The 27,731-nt window shown below is 41.5% G+C and overlaps 1 protein-coding gene across 3 annotated transcripts; it reads left to right on the top strand.

Annotated features, from left to right (window-relative positions):
* The first annotated feature begins 267 nt into the window (after positions 1-267).
* SKA1 (spindle and kinetochore associated complex subunit 1) lies at positions 268-27,731 on the top strand. Of its 3 annotated transcripts, none has more exons than XM_033934526.1 (7): positions 268-451; positions 5,934-6,033; positions 6,613-6,737; positions 7,398-7,489; positions 15,312-15,449; positions 24,962-25,131; positions 26,867-27,731. In XM_033934526.1, exons 1-7 carry the CDS (start codon positions 416-418, stop codon positions 27,013-27,015), a joined length of 810 nt encoding a protein of 269 aa, XP_033790417.1. In that variant the 5' UTR covers positions 268-415; the 3' UTR covers positions 27,016-27,731. The 3 variants fall into 3 exon arrangements, with proteins under 3 accessions (XP_033790417.1, XP_033790422.1, XP_033790433.1); XM_033934531.1 differs by lacking the exon at positions 268-451 and adding an exon at positions 572-721; XM_033934542.1 differs by lacking the exon at positions 268-451 and adding an exon at positions 1,476-1,687.

The raw sequence follows: 27,731 nt of genomic DNA, 5'->3' as shown, positions 1-27,731 counted from the left end.
TTCAGAAAACTTCAGTGTGAGTTTTAATTCACCCACAGTAGGAGAGACTTCGCACAAATTGTAAGCGCACCTCGCGTCTAGTTTTCTTTGTGCTTTGAGGACCCTAACCGTTCCGCTCCTCTTTCGTTTTTTCCCCCCTCTCGCTTCAGCTACCGCCCGAGAATTACAGTATATTTTATCCGCTTTTTGTGTGTGGGGGGGGGGGAGGGGTAAGATTTTAAAATGTGCACAGCTCACGCCCTGTGTGCGTTCCAAGCCTCACTCTGGAGCTCGGATTTCATAGACTAGTGGACTGGATAGAGGCTTGGAATTTTGTTGTAGATTTTGCTCGTGTTCTGCGCCTTGTTTATAATCTAATCTCGCGAGAACTGCAGCGGTGATTTGTTTTTAGTCTGCCGCCGAGCGGGAGATTTGAATGTGTTCCGGTTCCTCAGGCCTTGTTACTACTGCGGTAAGGCTTGAACCGATTTTCTCTCGCCATTCTGCTTAAACTTTGACAGTATGTATGAAAGGGCAGGGATCGTTTTTGGAAGCTCAGAGCTCGCGGTGTTGCACGTGGGGAAGTGCCTTTTACCTTATTTCGAGTTGCACAGCGTCAACGAGGTGTCTGGATGGTCCTCAATTGTCACTGTTTTTCCACTATGGCGTTTCTTCGCAAGTTCGCGACAGAAGGTGGAACGTGTTTTGGAGAGGGGGGATATCTACATGTCTGAAGAACAAGGTGCTTTTTAGTAGAAAAAAAAAGGGAATGTCTTTGAAAATGCATACGTTTTTGAGGATACCTCTAATGAAAAGTCTGAAGATGGCCTGGAAGGGATGGATGATACTGTACTAATAAATACTGATTAGTTGGCAGTGTAATAGTCTCGCATGAAAGATATTTGGTGACCGTCTTTCAGCTCGTCTGGATCCAAAGTGTCCTCGACTTTAAAAATTAGTGAAGACCACTGTCCTAGCGGTTTAAGGGGAGTGTTGGAATTAGTGTCATTTGTTTTGGCTCTCGTAGGCATCTCCTTACTTGCACCTCTTTTATACTGTAGATTCCTGGCCTTGCCTTCATGAACCATCCTCTCCCTTTTCTGTCTCTATTCTGTTTATGTTATGTGCAATCTTACATCCTGCAGTGTTGCCATTTGGGTGCTTTACTCCCCAATTGGGCTACATTTTAAGCCACCTGGTAGAAAATAAAGGTCTTGGGCAGGTGACAGGTTTTGGGGCTATTTTTTTTCAGTAATGGACTATTTTAGGCGGGTATCTTTTTTTTTTTTTTTTTTTCATTGGTTCTGATGTAGCACAACGGGCCAATCACAAATAACCTTAGGAACTCTGAAATCGTTTGTGATTGGTCCATTGTGCCCCAGCTGAACCAATGAAAATTCATTCATGATGAGACTGGTCCGGTGCTGCGGTGGGAGCAGCCATGCTGAGCAGTGAGCTCAGATTCTTGGAATTTAACCCAGATCCAGCATTTGATGCTTTTAATTTTGTTTTTAATAGGTCCTCTCTGTATCTTGTTTAGGCTTCTGTGCTCTCCACTAGTAGTCACTTGCATAACCCTACCAAACCTAAAGGATCACTATTGTGGTATTATCTTAATGTTTCTGCCATTAATTATGATGTAAAGGCACATGTATAGATCGGATAAATAGTGGAGGTTAGGTCTTCTGGATGCTTCTTGTGACCTTGGGTAAGTACTTAACTGGGGACACGTTTGGGCATGTAACGATTGACCACAGGAATTGAACTCCGGACCAAAATAGGAGCCAATAGTCCTCTAAAGATTTTATAAAAAGCATTAGTATACACATCCAACCGGAAGCCTCCTCCACCTTGGTAAGTGTGATCGGAAGGGACAGCTGTAAAGTCTCCCCCTCAGAAATGGCAGGAAGGCTTCTACTAGGCTGTGTTATTCCCAGAAGTGGACTAGATTTGCCACATAGTGTGCTTCCCACCGCATAGAGCCTCTGTCTGCCTCCTTGTCCTCGGTACTGGATTATTTGCTTCATTTGTCTCGGTCTGGCCTCAAGATGAATTCTATTCGAGTCCATCTCAGTGCGATTGCTGCCTTTCACCGGCAGCTTGATGGGAAATCGCTCTCAGTCCACCCGCTGGTTTCTCGCTTCATGAGGGGCTTCTTGAATGTCCATCCTCCTCTCAAGCCTCTCCCTGTGGTTTGGGATCTGAATGTGGTTCTCGCTCAACTGATGAAGCCTCCCTTTGAACCCATTGATAAGGCTCCTCTGAAGTTCCTTACTTGGAAAGTGGTGTTCCTGATTGCTCTCACGTCTGCTCACAGAGTCAGTGAGCTGCAGGCTCTGATTGCGGACCCACCTTTTACTGACTTCCATTACGACAAGGTGGTCCTGAGTACTCATCCTAGGTTCTTGCCTAAGGTAGTTTCAGATTTCCACCTTAATCAGTCTATTGTCCTTCTGGTTTTTTTTCCTAAGTCCCATTATCATCCGGGAGAGGTGGCGCTTCATACCCTTGACTGTAAGAGGGCGTTGGCTTTTTATATCCAACGAACCCAGTCTTACCGGAAGGTTGCTCAACTTTTCTTGTCCTTTGATCCTAATCGGTTGGGGCGTCCTGTCTGCAAGCGCACCTTGTCAAACTGGTTGGCTGCTTGTATTTCCTTCTGCTACGCTCAGGCTGGTCTCTCACTGCACGGTTGGGTCACGGGGCATAAAGTCTGAGTGATGGCAGCATCTGTCGCTTTTCTCAGGTCCACGCCTATTGAGATCGGCAAGGCTGCCACTTGGTCTTCGGTTCATACCTTCACCTCTCATTACTGTCTGGATGCTTTTTCCAGGTGCGACGTCCAGTTTGGCCAGTCGGTTTTGTGTAATCTGTTCTCCTAAATTGCCAACTCTCCCTCCGTCCCCTTTGGTTAGCTTGGAGGTCACCCACATGTACAGAATATGCTGCCTGCTTGTCCTGGGATAAAGCACAGTTACTTACCGTAACAGGTGTTATCCAGGGATAGCAGGCAGGTATTCTCGCAACCCTCCCACCTCCCCGGGTTGGCTTTGCTAGCTATCTGAACTGAAGACCACGAGGAGGAGACGCGCCCTCTAATGGAACGGGAAGGCACACGCATGCGTGGTGCAACACTAGCAAACTTTGAGATCTTCAATCAAGTTTGCTTGAAAAGCTGTCTGCGACTGGGCTCCGTGGATGGCATCACCCACATGTAGAGAATATCTGCCTGCTCTCCCTGGATAACACCCTGTTATGGTAAGTAACTGTGCTTTACAGTAGAAAAGTTTGGATATAATAAGAGAGTGAATTAGAATATTGAAGGATTGGGGGTCCAAAATGTTTGCAAGATATCTAATCATCCTAAGTCCAATGAAACAATTATTTACTACTGAACTGATTTGTGTATGATAGGTTAGTTTGCTATCTATAATCACTCCTAGAATTTTAATAGCATTCACAGAGATATTTGGAGTATCATTTATAGCGATAGAGGATGTGAGCTGTAAGTTATCTTTCCATGGGAATAGCAAACATTTGGTTTTTGATAAGCTAAGTGACAACATGTTTCCGTGAAGCCATTGACTTATTTTATCTAATTTAGAATTGAGAAGACTAATATTGTCAGAGCTGGAGGCATCAATAGGGTAGATAATCTGGATGTCATCTGCATATGCATAAGCGGTAAGACCAATAGATTGGCAGAGTGTTAACAGGGGGGCCAAATAAATATTAAAGAGTAAAGGGGAATAAGTAAATTGTTCACACTGCAAGAATCTTTGCAATAGCTACAGCTGGGGAAAAAGATGTCTCTAAATCCTAAAATAGATAGGAAGCAGCATGGAAAATTTATCTTCAAGTCATCTTTCTCAGATGATTTGTTTTTAGTCTCTTCATAAATTCATCCCACGACTTGCTCCCGACAGTAAGCGCTACTGTTTCACCCTCTTATTAAGGCTACATCAGGGGAGAAAAAAAATCTCAAAAACGTCTGTAGTAGTCAGCGACTCCACATGCTGTCATATCACTAGAAAAGCAGGTCTGACAAACCCAAAAATGTCTGCAGGACTGAGAGATGTGCCCGGTTCAAACAAAAGAAGAACCGGGCGTCATGACATCACCACAAACGGGGTGTGCGATTGGCTAGACACCAGGGAGGGAAAAACAAAAACCAAATCAATACACCAATAAAAGTTTCTTGTAAAATTCCCTAATACAAAAACATTTTTTCAAATAATCATTTGAAAAATGATAGGGATAACTCAATGTGGAGTAATCACTTCCATTAAAATCCAGATAGCAAATGCATTTGTAACGGAACAAACTTGTATCGATAAAAAGGTTGCCATCCAAAAGCTGTATTGAGCCCAGAAGGATTCAAAGATGGTAAACGGCTGATCCATTGTTGTTCTTTTTGCCACAGTAATCTCTTTGTGTCTCCTCGTCTTAAAGAGAAAGCAATTTTCTCAATGACCCAACAGCTTAAATTGTGTTAATGTTCCACACAATGCGCCACTACGGGAGCTGAAATTTTGCGAGTATTTAAACAACTTTTGTGTTCAGTCAGTCTAATTGTTAAGGCTTTGGACATTTGGCCTATATATAGAAGCTCACATGGGCATTTTTAATCGTTCTACTTTTGACAGTTACAAAGTTAGAATTCTGCTTTAGGGTGTAATTTTTAATCGTTCTGCGATTGACAGTTAGAAAGTTAGAATTCTGCTTTAGGGTGTAACTTTTTCCATCTGTTGGATTAATAAACATGGAAATAGTGGCCATAATATTGCAATTTGAACAGTGTCCACAAGGACTGTGATCTTGTATTGAAACTTCCTCTTGGTTTTCAAAGGACTCTGGACGTATGGCATAGCCAATTCCCTAAATTTCTATTCCTTGACTGAGAGAAGATGAATTTTTTATTTGCAAAGCAAGGAAGAGTCCTCAAGAGAGGGAAATGCTTTTTATACTTATTAATAATTTTATGTTTGAGTTTGAGTTTTTCACAATACATGAAATTATCTCCTTTTCTTATTGAGGCTGTCTATGGTCCAAGAGCACTTCCATTATTGATTTAACCAAAACACAGATCTTATGATGATATATTGGCGTTTTTCAATTATTTGAATGTTAGTCTTAATGTGCAAATAAGCCTTTTCCAAAAGAGGGTAAGCTGTAGAACTGAGGGATAGACTGTAAAGCTGCATGGAGGTGGAAAGAGCAGTCAGGAGAAAATTTTTCATGGAAAGGATGGTGGATGCCTGGAATGGCCTTCATGTGTAGACTATCCCAACCTGTAATCTTGTAGACCAAAGCGAACCAGACACTCCATATATCCTAGCCTTTTTGCTAATGTAAATAGTTTCCAAAACAATGTTGCCCATGAGAAACTCTGAACCATGATACTGTATTCACAAGAATTTGCTAATAATGAGAGAGGTCACAGAACCTCTCCTGCATTATATTTTCCCCCAACACCCCAACTAATTGTCAAACTGTTAACCCTTCTAAGTATGTAAACTTGTAACTGCTAATCCTTATATGTATGTAAATTGTAAACTGCTACCTTATTGTGTCTATAAAACTGTAACTCCTGGGCTCCTCTGGGAGGACAGGCTAAATAATCGAATAAATAAATAAATGTGTACTGCACCCGAAGATGAAGTAGAGACAAAATGGTAATGGAATTTACAAAAGCATGGTATATTATACAGAAGATCTTTAAATATCAAGAGGATGGAAACCCCACCATTGAGCACGTCATCATCTCAGAACAGCAGTGAGATAGCTTTACGCATGTTTGGGAAGACATTCGGGAGGAGGGATGTAATCTGCATGAGGAACAGCAATTAATAGGCCTTTTGGGCAGACTAGTTGGCCATTATCTTCCATCATTTATTATGGTGGTGCTGTATGCAAAATGGTCTGAGTGCTGATTAAGAGTTTTTGTTTTATAGTGTTTAAGCAGAATGGCTTCTGCAGATCTTGAAGACCTGTGCTTTCATATCAACAACAAGATCTCCACTATCAAGAAGACTCTTCAGTTAAGAAATATAGGTAAGGGAGAAGAAGCATTTTGAATTTGCACATGAGGTAACATTAGTTCTTTACTAAGCTGCGGTAAGTGCTGGCGTGCCCTTAACCACAGCAAAAAAAAAAAAAAAGGTTTTCCTGCAGTAACGTTTAAATCTGTGCAAGCTAAAGTTTTAATTTTTCTTAGAGGGGGCATATGAAATGGTGACGAGTAAGTGTTCTATGATGATCAGTGTGTGCTGACTGATTAGCGCAGGATTACTGGTAATATTTTTTTAAATAGCCTCTTACTAATGGAAACATTAGCACATGGCCATTAGTTCAAAAAATAGAAAATCAGCCATTTTATTGCTGCGGTGAAAAGTAGCCTTAATAGATGGGAGAAACTCACATAAAGATGTACTAAGGCCACTTTTTACTACAGCTTACTAAAAGGGAGACCTTAGTTTGGTATACTTGCTGAGTGGCTGTTTTATTTTTGTATGTGTGTGTGTGTCTCTCTTCCAGACACTTTCTTTTCATACTGCGGAAAGTAGCATCTGGAAGAGGTGATGTTTGTTGTATTATTACAGTAGCACTTTTCAGCATTGGCTTACTTTATAGGACAAAACCAATCGCTGGCATCTGTGCTCAGTAAGATCACCCACGAGATGCCTGTGCTGCATGATCTTCTTGATAAGATGGAACTGGAAGTTCAGCGGCAGGAGAAACTCACAGAGTCACTCAAGGTGAACAGGGGTTTTCTGTTTATGCTTGTAGAATGACAGAACAGCTACTTAAAACATTTTTTTTAAAATTGGCTTTGAGATTTGCCATTAATGTTGTATAGCTGGGGAGATTCAGCCACGAGGTAAACAAAAATGTTTTGGCACTGAAGGATGCCATCTTTCCCAGCTTTTCACAGCGAGGCTCATGGTTTGCACAGGACAGTTACTTAGAGCAGTAGCAGCAAGGAAAGAGGAGAGAAATGATTTCCACAGCAGCAGTTTTAGTGAGAAGCAGTTTTTGTACATACTACATGCAATGACTTCTGGCTCCTAGCTGATTTCTGGTGGTTTATGACCTGGTTGCTTTTAAGAGAAGGGATAGGTCAGAAATTTGCAAGATCAGCTTAAGCTGGAAATTTTCTTTCAGATCTGATAAAGTAGACTCTCTTGTCCTGGATCTGGGATTTGTGACCTGATTAAATATCTACTCCTTGGAAAAAAAAACATGTTTCAGTAGCCCTTACTTTAACTTAGTATTAATATATTGTAAGGAAGCTTGATGCAATCTGGAGTCCCAGCTTTGAAGCTTTAATTTTTATTGAAATACAAGAATATACAAGGTTGATTTTAAGACATTTACGAAAGCTATAAAATCTTTCCAAAATATTATTTTTCTTTGAGGCACTTCAAGAATCTTTTGAAAAAGATCTTATTCAAGCACAGCACTTAAAAGAAAATGTTCCGCCTCATCTGCCTAAGAAAGTCAAAATTGGGTAAGTGTAGTTTACTGCACAAGTGCACATACTGAGGCTTTTCTTTCTCCTGAAACTGTCAACCACACTGTTAGGAGGAAGGTATGATGTGCAGATGTGCAGAAAGGGAAGACTGAGGATGACTGGGTCATATTAAGGCTGAAGTACTTAGGGCAGTGATGAGGGGGACACCGAGACATGAGTGAATCAAATGGAGGGGAAAAATAATTGAACATGTGGAAGGAGGAACAGAGAAAGAGAGCTGAGGATTGAGCAGAGATATATAATATAATGAGCATCTTTGGAAATGTGCAGCCATATTTGTCCAGGTTCCAGAGGGAATGGGCTCCATGTGTACTGCACCATCACATTTTCAAACTCTTCAGTATGCTATCAAAATAGCCAAAAGAATCCATCCCAGTTTCTGACCCCTCTTTCATAAGGTTTGGAGTATAACAATGCCGTCCTCTCTACCCCAAAGTTTCCTCTTGTCACAGAGACGATAGAATAAGACAAAATCTAAACAAAACCCACTTCAAGCTCTCTTTCTACATGGGTTTTGAATTCAGCTTACCGTTAGATACGACTTTCAGGACATGGGTACATATTTAATCTAATATCTGTATTTATATCCTACTTAACTACCAAGTTCAAAGCAGGTTACAACAAGCATTAAACATGTACATATGTAAAAGGATAAAACCTAAAACTAATCACCCCAGCAGTATATAACGTTATCATGAAAATTAGTATGAGATACTGCTACTACCGAACAATACACATCAGTATTGTTAGCCCAACAGAATTGAAAGGCTATGGCCTCAGAATCGGAGCCTACACACAGCAGTGAATCACAAACTGAGATAATCCGCGTAGTTATACAGCTCCTGCTCCAATCATTGGCCGGTATTTACTTTTTTTGAACTTTTTCTAAAGCATTTCAATAAAGCTAATTTAAACCCTTCACCCCAAACTTCAAAAACTTTTAGGGAATACTGTGCATATGTTAGCCAGGATTTGAAGAAGTGTAGACCACAAAACTTATCTTGTTGCTGTTAGTCTTCACTATTGAAGTCTTGTCTTTAAAACATATTCTGTCACTAGTGTCTATTTGCCGACGCGGCCAGCGTTTCGCGGGAATTTCAACCATCCGCTGCGTCAGGGCCATCAGGACATTCACAATCACAGGCTCAATCAATTCACTCGGTCACAGATTTTCAAAGCCCGGCACAGGAAGCAAAGTTTCGGGCACTGGCACCAACGCACAGGAAAAGTGCTGGTGCCGGTGCCGATGCGGAGGCTACACTGGAAGTAAGAAGAGGGTTTGGGTGGGTTGGGGGGTCTCAGGTCGCGGCGGGGGGGGGGTGTGCCGGGTCGCGGGGGGGAGGGTGCCGGTTCGCGAGGGGGGCCTTCGGGGGGGAGCAGCGCTGCTGGCCTCGGGGGGGGGGGGAAGGTGGGGGGTGGGAACATATCAAAGCAAGTTTCCCTTACTTCCTATGATGAAACTTGCTTTGATATACGAGCATTTTGGATTACGAGCATGCTCTTGGAACGGATTATTCTCGTAATCCAAGGTACCACTGTACAGTAAAACCTTAGTTTGCGAGCATAATTTGTTCCAGAAGCATGCTTGTAATCCAAAGCACTCGTATATCAAAGCAAATTTCCCCATAGGAAATAATGGAAGCTCAGACGATTCGTTCTACAACCCAAAAACTTTAATACAAAATATTATACATACTTATATTGCAAGACCTCGCTCATGAAATTCATTGAACTTCAATGAAATTCATTGTGGTTCTACTTCAATGGGTGGACCCTCATCTTCCTCTTCTGTTGGCAGATCATTTTATGGGTCAGGAAAAGAGTTTGGATAGACTTTCTCTCTGCAAAATCTGAGCATGACCCATTTATTGTATGTTACAGTGTACAGCGCTGTGTACGCTCAAGAAAGTGTAAATGTTAATTTTCTTTCCTTTAGACGCAGCAGATGAATTCAGAGCCCCACCCTTTCTGGATATTGTCTGTCGGTTTTTTCTTTTGCAACTTTCAAAGTTTGTTATTATTGATGGTTGTATTCCGTATTATTGCCTTTTGAGATTTGCTATGGGAAAGAAGTTTTTTACATGCTGTGCCTATTGATGGAGACAGACCGAACTTGGAAATTGTCTGTACTACCTTTAGGCATATATATCCTATGCCACTACTAGAAACATGCAGCGCAGCACAGAGGCCCAAATAAGAAGGATAGTTACCAACAATGAATGACAATGAAGCTGACGGCACAGTGTGCAGTGGCCGCTAAGAGAGCGAATAGAATGCTAGGTATAATCAAGAATGGTATTACTACCAGAACGAAAGAGTTATTCTGCCATTGTATCGGGTGATTGTGCGTCCGCATCTAGAGTACTGCGTCCAATATTGGTCGCCGTACCTTAAGGATATGGCATTACTCGAGAGGGTTCAGAGGAGAGCGACACATCTGATAAAAGGTATGGAAAACATAAGAACATAAGCAATGCCTCCGCTGGGTCAGACCTGAGGTCCATCGTGCCCAGCAGTCTGCTCACGCGGCGGCCCAACAGGTCCAGGATCTGTGCAGTAATCCTCTATCTATACCCCTCTATCCCTTTTTACAGCAGGAAATTGTCCAATTCTTTCTTGAACCTTTCATACGCTGAGAGATTGGAGAAACTGGGACTCTTTTCCCTGAAGAAGAGGAGACTTACTTAGGGGATATGATAAGAGACTTACAAGATCATGAAGGGCATAGAGAGAGTGGAAAGGGACAGATTCTTCAAACTTTCAAAAAATAAAAGAACAAGAACAGATTCAAAACAAATTCTAGGAAGTTCTTCTTTACCCAACGTGTGGTGGACACCTGGAATGTGCTTCCAGAGGACGTAATAGGGCAGAGTACAGTACTGGGGTTCAAGAAAGGATTGGACAATTTCCTGCTGGAAAAGGGGATAGAGGGGTATAGATAGAGGATTATTGCACAGATCCTGAATCTGTTGGGCCGCCGCGTGAGCAGACTGCTAGGCACGATGGATCTCGGGTCTGACCGGGGGCATTGCTTATGTTCTTATTTAGAACAGTCCTGCAGCATCAGAGAGAGAAGAACCATCGGCTCAGTTATAATGTGTGTGTATTGTATTGCAAGCCATTGCTTATATATCAAGTTAAAATTTAATAAAATGTTTTGCTTGTCTTGCAAAGCACTTGCAAACCAAGTTACTTGCAATCCAAGGTTTTACTGTATTACAGTAGTCCAATGATGTAAGTATAAATGCCTGAATAATAGATTGTAAATAGAATCTCTTGAGAAAATATTGTAGTCTAATAAATTCAGTTTAAACCATACCATTTAATCAGGGTATTAATGTGAGTTTCTATTGTCAGTACATTACATTAGCCAGTGGAGGTACTGCCTGCTCTCTATTCTCCAGCTGGAAAATGCAGGGCAGGGTTCGGAGAGATATACCAGCTACATAATTTAGTTAACTGATAGCTGTGTAGCTGAGAGAGAACAAAGATATGATGATCTTAGAATAGTTAAGAGCATTCACACTTGTAGAATGCTAGGACTCCACCAGAGGGCGACCAAAACTGGGCTTTTGGTTTCAACTGAAACTGAAGCAGCCGCCAAAATTAGCTGTTCAGTTTTGGCAGAAATAAAAGCGAAACCAGCCCCTTCCCCCACAGCAGAAAGCAGATATTCCTGAGTTGTGTCCACCCCCCCCTCAAAGTGTGAAGTCCCAGCAGCTATTTTGGCTGAGGATCGCTCTTACCTGGAAGAGGCCACTAGACCACCAGGGCATTTAAAGGTAGACCCAAGGAAGGCCTTTTGGTGGTGGGAGGTGGAGGAGTTGTGGGCAGAGGAAAGTGGCCAGCCCACTGTGACCTATTCTCTAAAGCAGTGTTTTTCAACCTTTTTACACCCGTGGACCGGCAGAAATAAAATAATTATTTTGTGGACCGGCAAACTACTAAGATTAAAATTTTAAAACCCCATTTCCGCGAGCTTGGTCACCGCAAATCATCTGATCCCATCCGTACAAGCCTCAATTATGATTTTATATTGAATGTATTTTATTAAAGTATAAAAAGAAACAATATTCTATACAATTGTCATTTTATAAATACAAATAATACAGAGCAAGGATCAACAAAACCCCTGTCTCCCCTCCCCTTCACATATATCCCCTCTACTATCAAGAAAACTGAACAAGCCAAATCATTACAGAATGCTACACAGAAATATCATGCTAACAGAATACTGCACTCACACATGACAGGAATAGTGTTAGGGGAATGCAACTAGGGCAACTGCCCCCTGGTCAGAGAGCACCCTAAGCCAGCTGGAAGCTAAAGAAGCACTGCCTGGGCTTTGCAGTCCCCAGTTATGTCTAATACCAGCTCTAGCAAGATATATATTCTAATCACAAAATAGAAATAAAATTATTTTTTTCTACCTTTTGTCATCTCTGGTTTCTGCTTTCATCTTCTTTTCACTCTCTTCAATCCAGCATCTGCCCCTTCCATATGGTATCTGTCTTCTTTCTATGCCCCTCTCCCCTTTCCATCCAGGCTGTGCCCCCTTTCTCCTTTTTACATGATTCATTCCAGCTTCACTGCTCTCTTCATTTTTATCTCTCCTACACCAGTTCTAGCACCATTGTCCTTCTCTGCTTATTTCTCTGCTGACCCCTTCCCATCATCAATTTCTCTACTTTCTCATGCCTATCTCTTCCCTTCCCTTCCTCTAATCTCCCTGCCAGCTATTTCCTTCCTTTTTTCCTTCTCCCTTCCCTTCTCCTTCTGTCCAGCAGTAACTCTCTTCCCTTCCTCCTCTCCAGTAGCAGCTGTCCCATTTTTTTCCCTTGCCCAGCAGCTTCCCAGACTCCAATAGTGGCTTTCTTCCCTCCCAGCAGCTCTTCTTACTTCCCAGCGCAGCGATTCAGGAAGGCAGCCAGGGTCCTTTGTTGGGTCGCGCCGCCTCTGAGGAAAGAGGAAGTTGCATCATCAGAGGCAGCCGTGACTCAGCAAAAGCCCCAAGACTGCCTTCGTGAATCGCTGCGCTGGGAAGTAAGGAGAGCTGCAGATGGGAGAAAGCCACTGTTGGAGGCTCCCCATGATCTCTCCTGCCCAGCGCTGACCAGCTAAAAATATTTCGTCGATCTTGCCCTGTGCAAACCGGCAAGAAATTGAACTTAATCAATCTCGCCGGTCCTATGCGAACCGGCAGAAATTTCCTATGGACCGGTATCGGTCCGCGGACTGGCAGTTGAAGAACAGTGCTCTAGAGCACTGGATGGAAGAGAGTGAAAAGACAATGAGCACTGTTCTTCAACCACCGGCCGCGGACCAGTGTCGGTCCGCAAAAAAATCTTGCCGGTCCGTGAAGGATTTGGGTCCCCGCTGCAATGAAAGGTGCCGGCGTCAGCTGACTTGCAATTTCCTGTTGCCATTCCTGTGCCGGGACTCGTGCCTTCACCGGGATTCCTGCCGCGTATGCTTCCTACCTTTGTCTCCGCACCTCCAGACCAGCAGCGGCAGCTCTGTGTGCTTTTAACTGTGGCACAGAGCTACCCCTAAGCAGTAGTTTAGACGTAGTTTCATGAGGCAGCCTCGGGGCCTTTGCTAGGCCATCCCATTCAATGATGCGATGTGGGCCAGCCTAGCAAAGGCCCCGAGGCTGCCTCATGAAACCGCAGCTAAACTACTGCTTAGGGGCAGCTCTGTGCTGAAGTTAAAAGCACACAGAGCTGCCGCTAGCCTAAAGACTCTTGGGCTGCTTAAGGAGGGCAAAGAGCAGCTGTCCTGGAGGTCTCCCTTCCTCTCACCTTTGCCGGTTCCTTTTTTCCATTTTTTTTTTTTTCCTTCAAATGGCGATGGGCCCCGGCATCCACGTCAAGTAAGTTTCACTGTTCCTTGCAAGCAGATCTGCTCAGCCAAAGCTTCCCCTCTGACATGAGCCACCCTCAGGGGAAAGAAAGTGACCCCCAAAGGTGAGGGGAAGGGGGGCAGATGATGGAAGTGGGGGAGAGAGAGAGAAGGGGGCAGCTGATGGAAGTGAGGGGAGAAGAGAGAGAAGGGGACAGATGATGGAAGTGAGAAGAAGGGAGAGAGCAGAAGACAGATGGATGTCAGTTGAGAGGGGAGAGCAGATGGAAGTGGGGAAAGAACACATACTGGATGGAAGGAGGATATAAATAAAGGGCATATGCTGGATGGGGGGAAGAAGATAGAGTTAGTAAGATAATGGAGGGGTGAGGGAAAGGGGTGACAAGCTGTGGGTAGACACAGTGAAAAGAGGGAAATAGGATTAAATAGTAAGAAATAATTTAATTTAGATGGAGGCAGAAAATAGAGAAGGAAGACCAGAGAAGAAAAGGAAAGGGAAGAGAGAGGAGAGAACGATATCAGATCTTAGTGGAGGAAATGAGAAGAGAGAGATGCTAAAAACCACAAGGGGGAAGGAAGGAGAGAGATGCCAGACCATGAGGGGAACAGAAGGAAGATGATGGATGCCAGACCAAATTGGGGGGGGGGGGCAGGAAGAGAGTTGGCAGGGAAAGACAGACAGTGGATGGAAGGGGCATATGCTGGACTGAAGATACAGAGGGCAGACCCTGGATGGAAGAGAGTGAAAAGACAATGAGCAGAAACCAGAGATGACAAAAGGTAGAAAAAAATAATTTTATTTCTATCTTGTGATTAGAATATATCAGATCTTGCTAGAGCTGATGTTAGAGATAACTGGGGAGTGCAAAGTCCAGGCAGTGCTTCTTTAGCTTCCAGCTGGCTTAGGGCTCTCTCTGACCAGGGGGCAGTTGACTTAGTTGCACTCCCCTAACACCATTCCTGCCATGTGTGATTGTGGTATTCTGTTACATGATATTTGTGTAGCATTCTATAATAATTTGGCATATTCAGTTTTCTGCTTTCTTTCCAAAGTCGCATTCCCATCCTGGAGAAACAGCCCTTCACACCTTGGACTGCAAGCTTGCTCTGGCAAACTAACTGGAATGAACTAAACTTCATAGAGGGTCTTCCCAGCTCTTAGCAACTCTTAGCCTATTAGGGTCAAAGGCTACAATTTCCAAAAGAACAATCTCTACTTGGCTAGCAGACTATATCTCTTTCACATATAATTAAGCTGGGTTGATGCCACAAGGCTATGTAACAGCCCACAATGTCTGAGCTATAGCGGCTTCAGTAGAGCATTTTTGCTTTGCCCTGTATCGGTAGCATGGAATATTGCTACTCCTTGGGTTTTGGCCAGGTACTAGTGACCTGGATTGGCCACCCTGAGAATGGGCTACTGGGCTTGATGGACCATTGGTCTGACCCAGTAAGAGTATTCTTATGTTCTTATCTATTGAAGAAATCTGCAAAGCAGTTACTTGGTTCTCAGTTCATACATCTACCTTTCATTACTCTTCAGAACACAACCCCAGAATAGACAAGCAGTTCTGGAAAATCTTTTCACTTCCTGAGAGACAACTTTCCCTCCGGCCCTATTGGGTTTCACCAGGCTCATATTTATATATTGACTAACCTCTTCCAAAGTTATGATCCTGGTAGCTTGGGAGTCCCACATGTGAGTATATAATGCTTGCTTGTCCTTGGAGAAAGTAGGTGTTCTAATGGTTTCCCGAGCCAGTGTTGAGTGGAAAGGCACCTGCACGCATGCAGTATGGGCACTGCCTAAAGATTTAAAGCGACTGCTCTTATCAATGGAACCTGGTACGAGCACTGCCATCACCCAAATGTTAGAATATATGCCTACTGTCTTCAGAGAAACCTGCTAAAGTTAAGTATCTTTGCTTTATTGCAGTGCCTTGAATTTGGATATGAAATCAAAGGAACAAGCTAAAGGTGCAGTATCTGATCCTGTGCAGAAAGTTCTGAAAGAAAAGAAAGTCATTAAAGAAATCGCATTAATAACTATCCAGGAATTTGAAAGTGTTCCTATGTAAGTACTGAAGAGAAATGGCCTGCCATTACCTCCTTTTTTCCATTAACAGAAATTCACTGTGTACTACATGTTGTGCAGAGAACAATGTGAGACTGTAAATGCATCTGTAAAAACAGCTTTGTAAACAGAAAACTGGAAATATCTATGCTTTCCTTACGGTTTGTTACCTGATTATACAATGGGATTCTCCACTACTTTTCACTTTTGGAATGTCATAAAAATATTACGCTGTCCCCTTCCCCCCTCTCATCAGAGTTTATGTTTGTAATTGACCCTGGTCCTGGACTGGTAGGTGGTTGTGCCAGGGGCCTAACAGAATCCCTGCCTTTGGGGTGGAGAATGGTGCAGGGCTTTGGATCCCCCCACCAAACACAATCATTGGGTAAATTAGGGTTTAGGTTTGGGGTCTGCTTGGCAACGGTTCAAAAGTCACCACTCTTCCCCCAGCCATGTTCTGGAATCCTTCATGTTCTAAGAAGATCTAGACTGTAAAAAAAAAAAAAATGAGAGAAAGAAACAAGGTGTGGACTCCTCAAGCAGCTATGTAGTATTTTCTCCCAGCTGTCTTTACTATCTGGCTGATAGAGGCCCTTCTGCATCACACCATGACATTGTTCAGAGAAAAACTGAAGGATGTTGAAGCAGAGGGAATGGAAGATGTCCAGCACTTTTGGCCACAGCTCACGCACCAGCCTTGGCAGTTGTGGCTGCTGCTCTTTGGCTATGACTGGTGTGCATGCTTCTGGTGCTTCTCACGCTGTTCACCTGTGGCAGCAGGCAGAATTCCTGGATGGAGGCATTGTGGACCTCTGGCTGAGAGCTATCTAGGGATGAAAGAGCCACCTTTGGTGGCATTTTCCCATTGGCCCTAATGTCTGCCATCTTGTGGCTGTTAAGTGTGGAGGTGTGGAACCATGGGAGTCCAACCAAGGGGAGGTGGCACTTTGGATTCTTAGAAGGAGAGGTGTCCTGGTAGTTGAAGCAGTGGGCTTTAGGCTGGGGAAGCCCAGGTTCATTCTGCCTACTCCTGGTGATCTTGGATGTGTTGCTTGGCACTTCATTGCATCGTGTGCAGGCTGGGGTGGTCAGCTGATTCTGGGACAGGAAAGCCTACTATATCTGGCTATGCATTGCCTTTGGGTAGGCAGGGGGGAAATCATTTTTCAAAATAAAACTGAACTCCCTCCCGCTTCATTCCCCTCTGAAGCAGGCTAGTTCATGGTGACCATCCATTGGAGGACCTGGAGAAGACACCTGTATTGAATGGAGGTCCATGGTAGGCACAGAGGTTGGTTAGTTATAAATAGGATTTATTTCCCACCTTTTAATAATAATAACTTTATTTTTTATATACCACTATATCACAAACAGTTCAAAGCGGTTTACAGAAGAAGAGACTGTATACAAACAGCGATATAACAGAAAGCTTTTCGACGTTACATTAGTGTGTTAAGATTGGTCAAATTTATCTGGAAGTGGACTAAAGATATTTCAAGGCAGGAGTGGGGTGAGAGAATTTTATCAAAGAGACAAGTTTTGATTGACTTCCTGAAAGTGATAAGAAAGTGCATTTGAGATAAAGTTGGTTAAACATTTGTTCCATTTGCCTGCTTGGACTGATAATGTTCTGTCAAGGAATCTCTTGTAGATGCAGCCCTTCAAGGATGGGAAAGCGAACAAGTAGGTGCTGCGTGTACAGGTTGTGCCTGGAAATTCAAAATGATGAGACAGATAGATTGGGGATGATCCTGTTATGGTTTTGAAGCAAAGGCAAGCAAACTTAAAGATGACCCTTGCTTCCACAGGCAACCAGTGTAGTTTTTTTGTAATATGGGCTTACATGGTCTGATTTCTTGAGCAACCAAAACAAAGACAAAAAAAACCCCACCAGAAAATCAAAAAAATGAGAAAGCCAAGGGCAAAACGGGCCCCATTGGGATTGTGATTGAGCTAAAGTCTCACTGCTATTTGAAGCTAAGTTCCACATTTACAATGTTTATAGCATATTTATGATATTTATTGTTTTAAATGAGAAAAGGGTTCATATTAAGTTGGAGGTGGTGATCGACCAGTGATTAAAAAGAAACCCACTGAGTGGACCAACTCTGGCTGCTCTATAATGAGTTGGGTTATAAGTTTCTGAGATCTCACCATTGTTGAACTGAAGAACATCCATTGAATAATGTCGTGAAGGCTCAGTTTTACCACCTTCTTTTGTACTGACAAATAATAGGTTGAGATTTTTGTTAATTAATATTTTTATCTCTCTTTTTTGTAGTTTATTATTTTTTGATTTCTTGAGGTCGTAAATGAGACGAACTGCAGCGTTATGAATGATTTTCAGTCATTTGATGGTTTTCTTGAAAGATCCCAAGTATATAATATTGCAGTAGTCTAAGGCAGTGATTCCCAACCCTGTCCTGGAGGAACACCAGGCCAATGGGGTTTTCAGGCTAGCCCTAATGAATATGCATGAGAGAGATTTGCATATGATGGAAGTGATAGGCATGCAAATTTGCTTCATGCATATTCATTAGGGCTAGCCTGAAAACCCAATTGGCCTGGTGTTCCTCCAGGACAGGGTTGGGTACCACTGGTCTAAGGGTACTTAAGATCAGAGATTGGACCAGCAATCGAATGGAGAAAAAAATCAAAATGATGTTTAATGGTACGAAGTTTCCATAGAGTGAAAAAACATTTTTTTAAACCTGGGCATTAGTATGGTCTTCAAAAGTCAAGCTTCGGTCCAAGGTGACGCCAAGCATTTTGATTGTAGGGTTAATTGGGTAAACTGACCCATTTAGTCTCTGAGAGGTATTTGTGACCTTGTTATCAGGACTTGCCCAGAAAAATCTTAGGGCTCTTTTTACTAAGGTGCGGTAGCGTTTTTAGTGCGCGTTACACGGAAAATACTAACGCAAGCTTTATGGAGGTGTTAGCGTGTAGCGCGCGCTAAAACCACTAGCACACCTTAGTAAAAGTAGCCCCTAGTTTTTTCCGGATTTAGTTTGAATTTGAATTTCATAGTCCATTGTTCTACCTTGGTGAGGACAGATGAGATGAATTGTTTTGTCTCTTCAGTCAGTGAAGTTGTGGGTATGATAACTAATGTCATCCGCGTATATGTACGTATATTTAGAAGAAACTCTCCCAAAGAGATGTACAACAAGAATGAGATGAATATAGGGAATTAACAGTTACAACAGTAAATATATTCAAACAACAATACAGATTATAGTATGGAGTGCTACTTATAAGGTTGACACAATTACACATTAAAACATCCTAGCACAGAGGTGAAACAGAATAACCGGAGTCAGATGGCAATAAGGATGACTAACAAAGAAAAATCTTGTCTTCTAAATTACCTCCAAAAAAACCCTTTCATTTAGATTTTTGTTTTTTTACTAGTTTTTTATTATTAATATTGAGCCTCAGCCCCACCACTCCACAGCCTCAATATATCTCATCGCGGTGAGCTTTACGTGGTCTTATCATTACCAGCTCCACAAAACTTTCAAACTCTCAATGTATTTACTTATCTATTATTTTTTCTGTTTTTAAAGTGCTTTATGTTATATAGTTCTTTTATATTCTTCAAATAAATAAATATATATATATAAATATATATATATATATAAATAGTTATGATCTTAATAACGATGCCACTTATCTGAAAATAATTTTCTCAAAGATCTTTCTATTTGAATTCAAGCGCATTATGGAAGGAGTAGACCCAAGATCCAACTACGAGCTTTTTAACTGCAGCAACTTTAATATACGCTATTGGAGCTGGAAGCAGAAATGATGTAGGGAAATGACTTCAGCTATAGTATGAGAGTTAGAAGTCAACCGTCTAAACTGGTTCAGCCAAAACTGAAAACTAAAGTTTGGTTATGTGAACCAAAGAGGCTCGCTGGGGATTGTCAGAGCTTGCAGTCAGCAGCTTTCTGCTAAACCCACAGGAGATTACTTTCCAATCCAAGAACTGCAAGCATAGACTGACAACTGGGAGAAGCAGATCTGAAGAGAATCTTATATTTTTAAAAGGATTTTATTCACTATAATAGATAAAAGAACCAGATGCCTAATATGGTCCATGTTTTGCCTTTTGCAGGACTGTATCGGGGCAAAAAATTGTTAATAAACATGCAAAATCACTGTTGGTATCAAATCATAAAGGACATAAAAAGTAAATAAATACATCTAAGATCCCATTTGCTTTCACCAGGAATAATTCTCTCTTCAGGTTTTTAAATCCAAATGTCTCCTTAGAGGCAAACCAGCCCTTCTTGTTCTACCCTCCCCTTCATCACATTTTTTTTTTTTAATCTCGATGTATTTTTAGAAACTTTATGTACCTACCTTCCCCGTGATGTTAGTCTTAAGTTATGCAATCCCCCCTTCACTAAGTTTGGTGATGGGTTTGTCTCTTTCCCCTTTTTTAACATTTGCTTTTAAACTTATTTTGTAAATTGTAAACCACCTAGATATTCTTTTGTGATGGACGATTAGACAAGGATGTCCGTTGTCTCCTTTATTGTTTGATATTGTATTGGAAGTGGAACCCCTTTTATTGGCTATACAACAATCAAAGGAGATTCAAGATAGTCTTTATTCAATTCAGGAATACAAGGTTTCTGCATTGTTCTAAGTCTAATAGATGTTGGCACTGTCATCTTGAAGCTGGTACATTGGATCATTTATTGTTTTTTTTGTTCTCTAATACTTAACTATTGGAAATCTATTTGGAGTCAAATTAATAATTTACTTGAGAATCCAGTAGCGCTTTCATATGATACGATATTATTTGGTACATCAATGACGAAAAAGAGTCAAATATCCTCTAAAAATAATAAATTATTACTTATAATGACTGGAGTTGCCATTCAACAAATTACAAAAAATTGGAAAAATTATGATAAAGTTATAGTTTCTGGTGGAATTCATTGTGCCATATTTTTAGAATGGAGAAAATATTAGCTATTCAGCAGGGACGTTATAAAAAATTTATTGATGTTTGGGAGCCATTAACAAATTACTGTAAGGACTGATGATATTTAATAATTATTTCTTCCCCTTTTATTATTGAAGTATAGGGTGGGGGGAGGGTGGGTTTTAATTTTAAATTATATGAAATAATAATGTTATATTGGAGGGAGGGAGGAATTATATTATGATTCAATATATGTGTGATTAAAAAGTGATATTAGAGTGTATATGATTGTATTAAACTGCTTGTTGAAAGTTTAAAAATGAATAAAGAATTAAAAAAAAAAAAAACTGCCATGACCTCTTGCAGCAATCTTGTAAGATTGCATCAGACTAGTGAGCCGAAACACAGGCTTATGTGGCGTCAATAAGAAGCTACCAGATAAAATAAAGTGATGTTTGTGACGACTTAATCATTTCCACTGTTTTTCACAAGCAAGAGGAACTTCTGAGACTTGGCATCAAAATGGCAGATGACTTTTAATGTGAACTATAGCTATGTGATGCAGGGTTCGACGTTAGGAGTCATCGCCCAGAAAAAGGATCTAGGTGTCATCGTTGAAACCCTTGGTTCAATGTGCAGTGGCTAAGAAAGCAAATAGAATGTTATGAATAATCAGGAAAGGAATGGAAAACAAAGATGGAAATGTTATAATGGTCTTGTATTGCTCTATATAACAGCTGCACCTAGAATACTATGTGTAATTCTGGTCATCGTATCTCAAAAAATATGTAGTGGAATTAGAAAAGGTACAGAGAATAGTCAATTTCTGGAATCCTGTGGATTACAGGACCGGAGGCAACATGGATTCACTAGAGGTAGGTCTTGTCAGACAAATCTAATCAATTTCTTTAACTGGGTGACCAGAAAATTGGATAGAGGATATGCGCTAGATGTGGTGTATTTAGATTTTAGCAAAGCCTTTGATAGTGTTCCACAAAGACGTCTAATAAATAAACTGGGTCCCAAAGTGACAGGCTGGATCAAGAACTGGGTTGAGTGGATGGCGACAGAGGGTAGTGATCAATGGAGATTGCTCTGAGGAAAGGGGTGTTACCAGTGGTGTGCCTCAAGGTTCTGTTCTTGAGCCTGTTCTTTTTTACATTTTTATAAACTATATTGCTGAAGGGTTGTTGGGTAAGATTTGCCTCTTTGCTGATGATACAAAAATCTGCACTAGAGTAGACACACCAACTCCATCCTTTTTTATATCTTTTTGAAGGTGCAGCCTCCAGAATTATCTCACCAAAATCTTATACAGGGGCATCAATACCTCCTTTTTCCTACTGTCCATACCTCTCCCTATTCAACCAAGCATCCTTCTAGCTTTCGCTGTCACCTTTTCAACCTTTTAATTGGTTATAGTGAATAACATGAAGAAAGACCTGGTGAAGCTTGAAGAATGGTCTGCAATTTGGCAACTAAAATTTAATGCTAACAAATGCAAGGTCATGCATTTGGGCTGCAAAAACCTGAGGGAACGGTATAGATTAGGGGGTGAAGAACTTATGTGCACGACAGAAGAGTGGGAGTTGGGTGTGATTGTATGTGATGATCTTAAGATAGCCAAACAGGTTGAAAAGGTGACGGCGAAAGCTAGAAGGATACTAGGTTGCATAGGGAGAGGTATGGCCAGTAGGAAAAAGGAGATATTGATGCCCCTGTATAAGACTGTGGTGAAACCTCATTTAGAATATTGTGTATAATTCTGAAGGCCACACCTTCAAAAAGATATAAAAAGGATGAAGTTAGTCCAGAGGAAGGCTACTAAAATGATATGTGGTCTTCATCATAAGGCTAATGGGGACAGACCTAAAGATCTCGATCTCTATACTTTGGAGGGAGAAGGGAGATATGATAGAGACATTTAAATACCTACGTAATGTAAATGCGCATGAGTCGAGTCTTTTTCATTTGAAAAGAAACTGCAATGAGAGGGCATAGTATGAAGTTAAGAGGTGATGGACTCCGGAGTAATCTAAAGAAATACTTTTTTACATAAAGGATGGTAGATGCATAGAACAGTCTCCCAGACTGTCTGAATTCAAAAGGGCCTGCGATAGGCACGTGGGATCTCTCGAAGAGAGAAAAAGATAATGGTTACTGCGGATGGGCAGACTAGATGGGCCATTTGGCCTTTATCTGCCCTCATGTTTCTATGAGATGACTTCCCCTATGAGGAAAGGCTAAAGCGGCTAGAACTTTTCAGTTTGGAGAAAAGACAGTTCAGGGGTGGTATGAAATACCGAGTGGAATGGAAAAGGTAGATGTGAATCACTTGTTTACTCTTCAAAAATACTTGGACTAGGGGGAATGTGATGAAACTACTAAGTAGTAGTTTTAAAACAAACTGGAGAAAATATTTCTTCACACAACTTGTAATTAAACTTAGGAATCCGTTGCTGGGGAATATGGTGAAATCAGCTTAGCTGGGTTAAAAAAAATTTGGATAATTTCCTAAAAAAGAAATCCATATGCCATTATTGAGATGGCCTGGGGAAATCCACTGATTATTCCTAGGATAAGCAGCATAAAACCTGTTTTACTACTTGGGACCTGGGTTGGCCACTGTTAGAAACAGGATGCTTGGCTTGATGGACCTTTTGGTCTGACCCAGTATGGCATTTCTTATGTTCTTAAGGTTAGGCTGGTGAAGGGCCTGATAGGTTGAAGCTCGGTAAAGGATTCTGATCCTGTTCTGGGGGGGTCCACTATAGAATGGCAATCCTCAGGTAGCTTTTTGCATGAATTCCCCCACAAGGGTTTTCCTTTGGGAGTTCTCCAGATATTCCCATATTTGGCACCTGGGTTTCTTCCTCTGCCTGTCTTGCTGTGCCCTTGGGTTACCGGCCCCAGTTAGTCCATCAAGGAGATGTAATTTCAGAGATTTGGCTACTTAAGGTCGAGTAGCCAGAGAGGTTAGTTTGGTAGGTGTTAGACCTGTAAAACAGTAGTGGCTCTTCTAGCTTCTGGAGCATGTGAAGTCTCCTTGCCTCTCTTTTAAGGGATAGGAGCTTGTAGTCTAGGATGTCGAGTGTAGAAATCTCTCTCTGTGTCCATGTTCTCTGTTGTACCTTCCCATAGTAAGTGTTCCTGCTGCTGGAATTGACTCCATTTTGTTAGATCTTTAAGTGTGTCTTGCAGGCCATGATCAAGCTAGGAGAAAAGTTGGGTTGCCTAGTTGTCAGCAAGCGAACAGTTTGGCATTGCAGTATTGGCCCAAATGGGACTGGGATATCTGCAACAATCCCTAGCTTGGTCATCCTGGCAGAGTATCCATGCCTTGGGATTAGGCTCATTGTGGTATTGGCACCCTTGTGGTTCTTAGGTTCTTGAACATATGATCTGGGCCTTGGGCTGGTCTGTCAGGATATCTAGAGGCTTGAAAGGAGTTGATTCTATTCTATACGCAATCTTGGGGTCAAGTCGGTTGTCTGGTTGAGCTTTCAGTTTAGCCAAGAGCACCAGGCTTTGGGAAAGTTGCCCTGATTTACTGGATTATTTGCATGGAACATTTTGCTCGGGTCCAGCTTTATTTTCTCCTGGTTTCTTCATTGCAGGAGGATGATCAGGAGAATCTGAGCGCCCCCCTCTCCATTGTTGTGTGATCTGTTATAATGCCTTTTGACCAGTTTTCTTACAGTGGATCTTAACTGAGTGGTGGTGCTAGAGGGGTATCCCTTGGCTAGTAATGTACCAGCCTTCAGGCCCCTCCTTAAGGTAATCTTGGGGGGAGGTGGCTATTCTCCTTTCAAGAGTGTCTTAGTGTTCAGAGTCCTTTTTTCATTAGTGCTTTGTTAACTGGCTACATGGTAGTTTTAATATGATGCCCAAGCCTGGCTACTGGTAAGGTCCAAGGTGTTTAACTTGTGGCCCTTGCACTTAGCATGTACATAGAGTTCCTCCTGGATCCCTTGTTCTCTAGCAGAGCTATTCTGGTTGCTCTGCTGACAGACAGATGTGCTGAGCAGTGTCGGTAGCTCCCTGAAGCTCCTCTTGTTTCCACCATTTGGCTGTGTCTGCAGGGTCCATCTAAGGGCTCTAACAGTTTGATCCTTCTTGCTGGTTATGTGACTGCTTCCTTTAGGTAGAGCCGAAGGCGGTAAGGCATGAGTTTTATGAATGTACACTCTTAAAAGGCCCTACTTCCTGTAGGAGGGCAAGGCAAACATTTAATTTGCATTTATAACCAGTGCTATTGTGCAGTGAAAATACAAGGAATCTTCAAAAAAGTTTCTGCACCTTTATTTTTTTAAACACGATTAAATATCTCGGAAGCAATTATCATCACTACCTGCAAGGTGAGCCGACTTGCCTGACTGACTAGTTGCTTGACATTCTATGAGACGCCCTCTTGCCCCTTCTCCTGCCCTAGCCATTTCCCATGAAAAAAATAAAAGTGCAGAAACTTTTTTTGAAAAACCCTCATAATTCCTTTTTGACCCTATTGTAGTGACCAGATGGTTTCTCTGGATTGGTGGCCATTCTAATTTTTATCATTCTCCATTTTTATAAGGTATATGAAAAATCGCTTAACCTATGACCAAATTAACAGCATCCTTCAAGATTTAAACAAAGCAGTTGTATGCAAGTACAAGATCATTCAGCAGCCCCTGAAGTCCATGAACAATAATGTTCGGAAGTTGTACTATCGTTTTCAGGAAGATGAAACCAAGGACACCAAAGGTAAATGTACCATCAGTATCAGTAAGCATGTCTGTTTATTATGTTTATTAGAACCTAATATACTTCTATAGCTTACAACAGATCCAAGCAGTTTAAAAATAAAAAGAAGTTTCAAGTTTATTAAAAATTTGATTTACCACCGTATCATTTATTTCAAGGTGGTTATACATTTTAAAATAGGGTAAAAACGGATAATACAATTATATATAACTTTAACAAAATAAACATACACAGTTCTACTCCACTCAGGATTTTGTAGACTTCAATCATATCTCCCCTCAGCTGTCTTTTCCAAGCTGAAGAGCCCTAACCGTTTTAGTCTTTCCTCATATGAGAGGAGTTCCAACCCCTTTACCATCTTGGTCGCTCTTCTTTGAAACTTTTCTAGCGCCACTATATCTTTCTTGAGATAAGGAGACCAGAATTGAATGCTACAGCATTTTGGACTACCAAAAATACTGCATTACAGCACTCAAGTGAGGATAGCACAAAAGATGCCATAGTAGAGGTAATTGCTTGACAAGTCAGATATGGTTTTAGACCCCGGTCCATTGTATTTTGCTATATATAGACTTTATCACATGTTTAATATAAAAATAAAACAGAAATCCAAACACCAGGTCCCTCGCTTTTGCTTCAGTGGATGAAATCTTAGTGTCTCCCCGCACATACAACTCTACTGATGGCAACTGTTTCCATATCTAGCCTCAGAATTTTAGTCTTGTCTGTATTTATCAACAACCCATTCCACTTAAACCAATATATATTTTTCAAATCCTTGCTGATCTGTTCTAGTTCATGCTGAGATGGGTCCATAACAGGTTGATCAATTACATATAATCAGCGTAAATATAACATTCCCAACCCAGCTGTCTAATAACCCCACCCAGGGGTTGTAAGAAAATATTGAACAATAAGGGTAAGAGTGCAGATCTTTGAGGGATTCTCATCTCACAATTTTGCTAGGTTAATACTTCACCATTTACCCCACTCTGATTTTTCTACTATCTTAGAAAGAAGATATATATTTAAACTGTCCCATTTATTCCTACCTATCTGCAATGCCTTACAACTATATCATCAAAAGTACAGCTGTACACGTTAACACGATTAATGTGTTAAAAACTTAATTACGTTGAAGTGTTTTTATACGAGTTAACTACTCTCCTGCCCTCGTTTTCTTTTGGCACTTCCTATTACCCCTCCATACCCTCTGCCGCCCCTCTCCTCTGCTGTTTGTTCCCCTGCTCCTCGGGACCTGAACCAGATTGTGCCACAGTGCAAGCAAGCTAATTTTCAACCGGCCTGAAGTCTCTTTCTCTAGTGTCAGGAAACAGGAAGTTCCACCTGTTTGACTTCCTGTTTCCTGACATTACAGAGCGAGACTTCAGCTCGGCTAAAAACCTGGAGAGGTAAGAGGAGGTGCGGAGAGGAAAAGATGTAGACTGGAGAGGTAGCAGAGAGTGAGAATAAGGGAAGGGAGAAGAGAGGAGATGGTGCCTATAGGAAGGGGGGTGGGAAATGGCAGGGGCCTGGGCCTAGGGAGAAGAGATCAGTGTTTCTATAGTTGACAGAGTGGAAGTTATTGTAAAATTACATAGAATAGTTGATGAAATTGGTAAGGAGAAAATTGCTTACAACTTTAAGATGTCTTTCACTCAGGTTAATGCTTGAGCCACTTAATTATCTTGCCCATATCTCTTCTTATCTAAATGAATTACTGTGTACGTTCTAGGTAATTTTTTTGTTGTGGATGAAGATATTAAAGAATTCACTCAACAGAAAATTGACAAGCGATTTCATGGAATCCTGAACATTTTACGGCACTGCCAGCGCATCCGTGAAGTCCGTGGTAAAGGATTGGTCCGTTACATGCTCTGCTAATGCAAGGCTGAGCTTGCTGAGTAGTGGAAGTTATAACACACCAGTGTGGATTTGATTTAAATCATTAATTTTCAGAAGAGTCTGTACTGATTAAAAATGAAACTGTAAAAGAGAGCGCTGCTCGTTCTATTTTAGCTTCATTAAAAATAAAAGTATCATACAGCAACAATTATATACTTGTTCAAGCATAAGAATTCAAGTGGTAACTTAAAGATTACGGCAACAAAAAAGAGAAGAAAACAATAGTACAACATAAGAATATTTACTGCTCTGAAGATACTTCATGTTCCAATCTGTTCCTTTAAGTATCTTCAATTCAGAAGCAATTCTTTAGATGGTATTTCTTTTAGGAAACCAAACTTTGCATTTCTGTGTTTTCACAATTCAGTGTTTGCATGTATATGCCTTTTTTTATCCATTGGTACAGAAATACCATTAAAATCTTATTTATTCAGTAAGGGGGGAGGGAAGTACAGTGTTAGGGAGAAAGGTGCAGTTTTTGAAGTGGGTTGCTTATTTTGTAAGAGTTACTTCCTTATCCTGTTAGACTAACTGTCAGATAGAGGCAGAGAACCCAGATTTCCAGTTGTGATTTCACCAGTATAAGGAATAGTGCAGCCCTGAAACTCTCCAGTATTTCTCCATCTCTGGCAGATGGTGCAAGTAGACTAGGGCAACAGAGTTCTTCTTTTTGTTGGCTGCACCTGACTCCCAGG

Source organism: Geotrypetes seraphini, chromosome 1 (genome assembly GCF_902459505.1).
Source record: "Geotrypetes seraphini chromosome 1, aGeoSer1.1, whole genome shotgun sequence".
Taxonomy (NCBI): Eukaryota; Metazoa; Chordata; class Amphibia; order Gymnophiona; family Dermophiidae; genus Geotrypetes; species Geotrypetes seraphini.
This window is presented reverse-complemented; position numbering and strand designations above follow the sequence as displayed.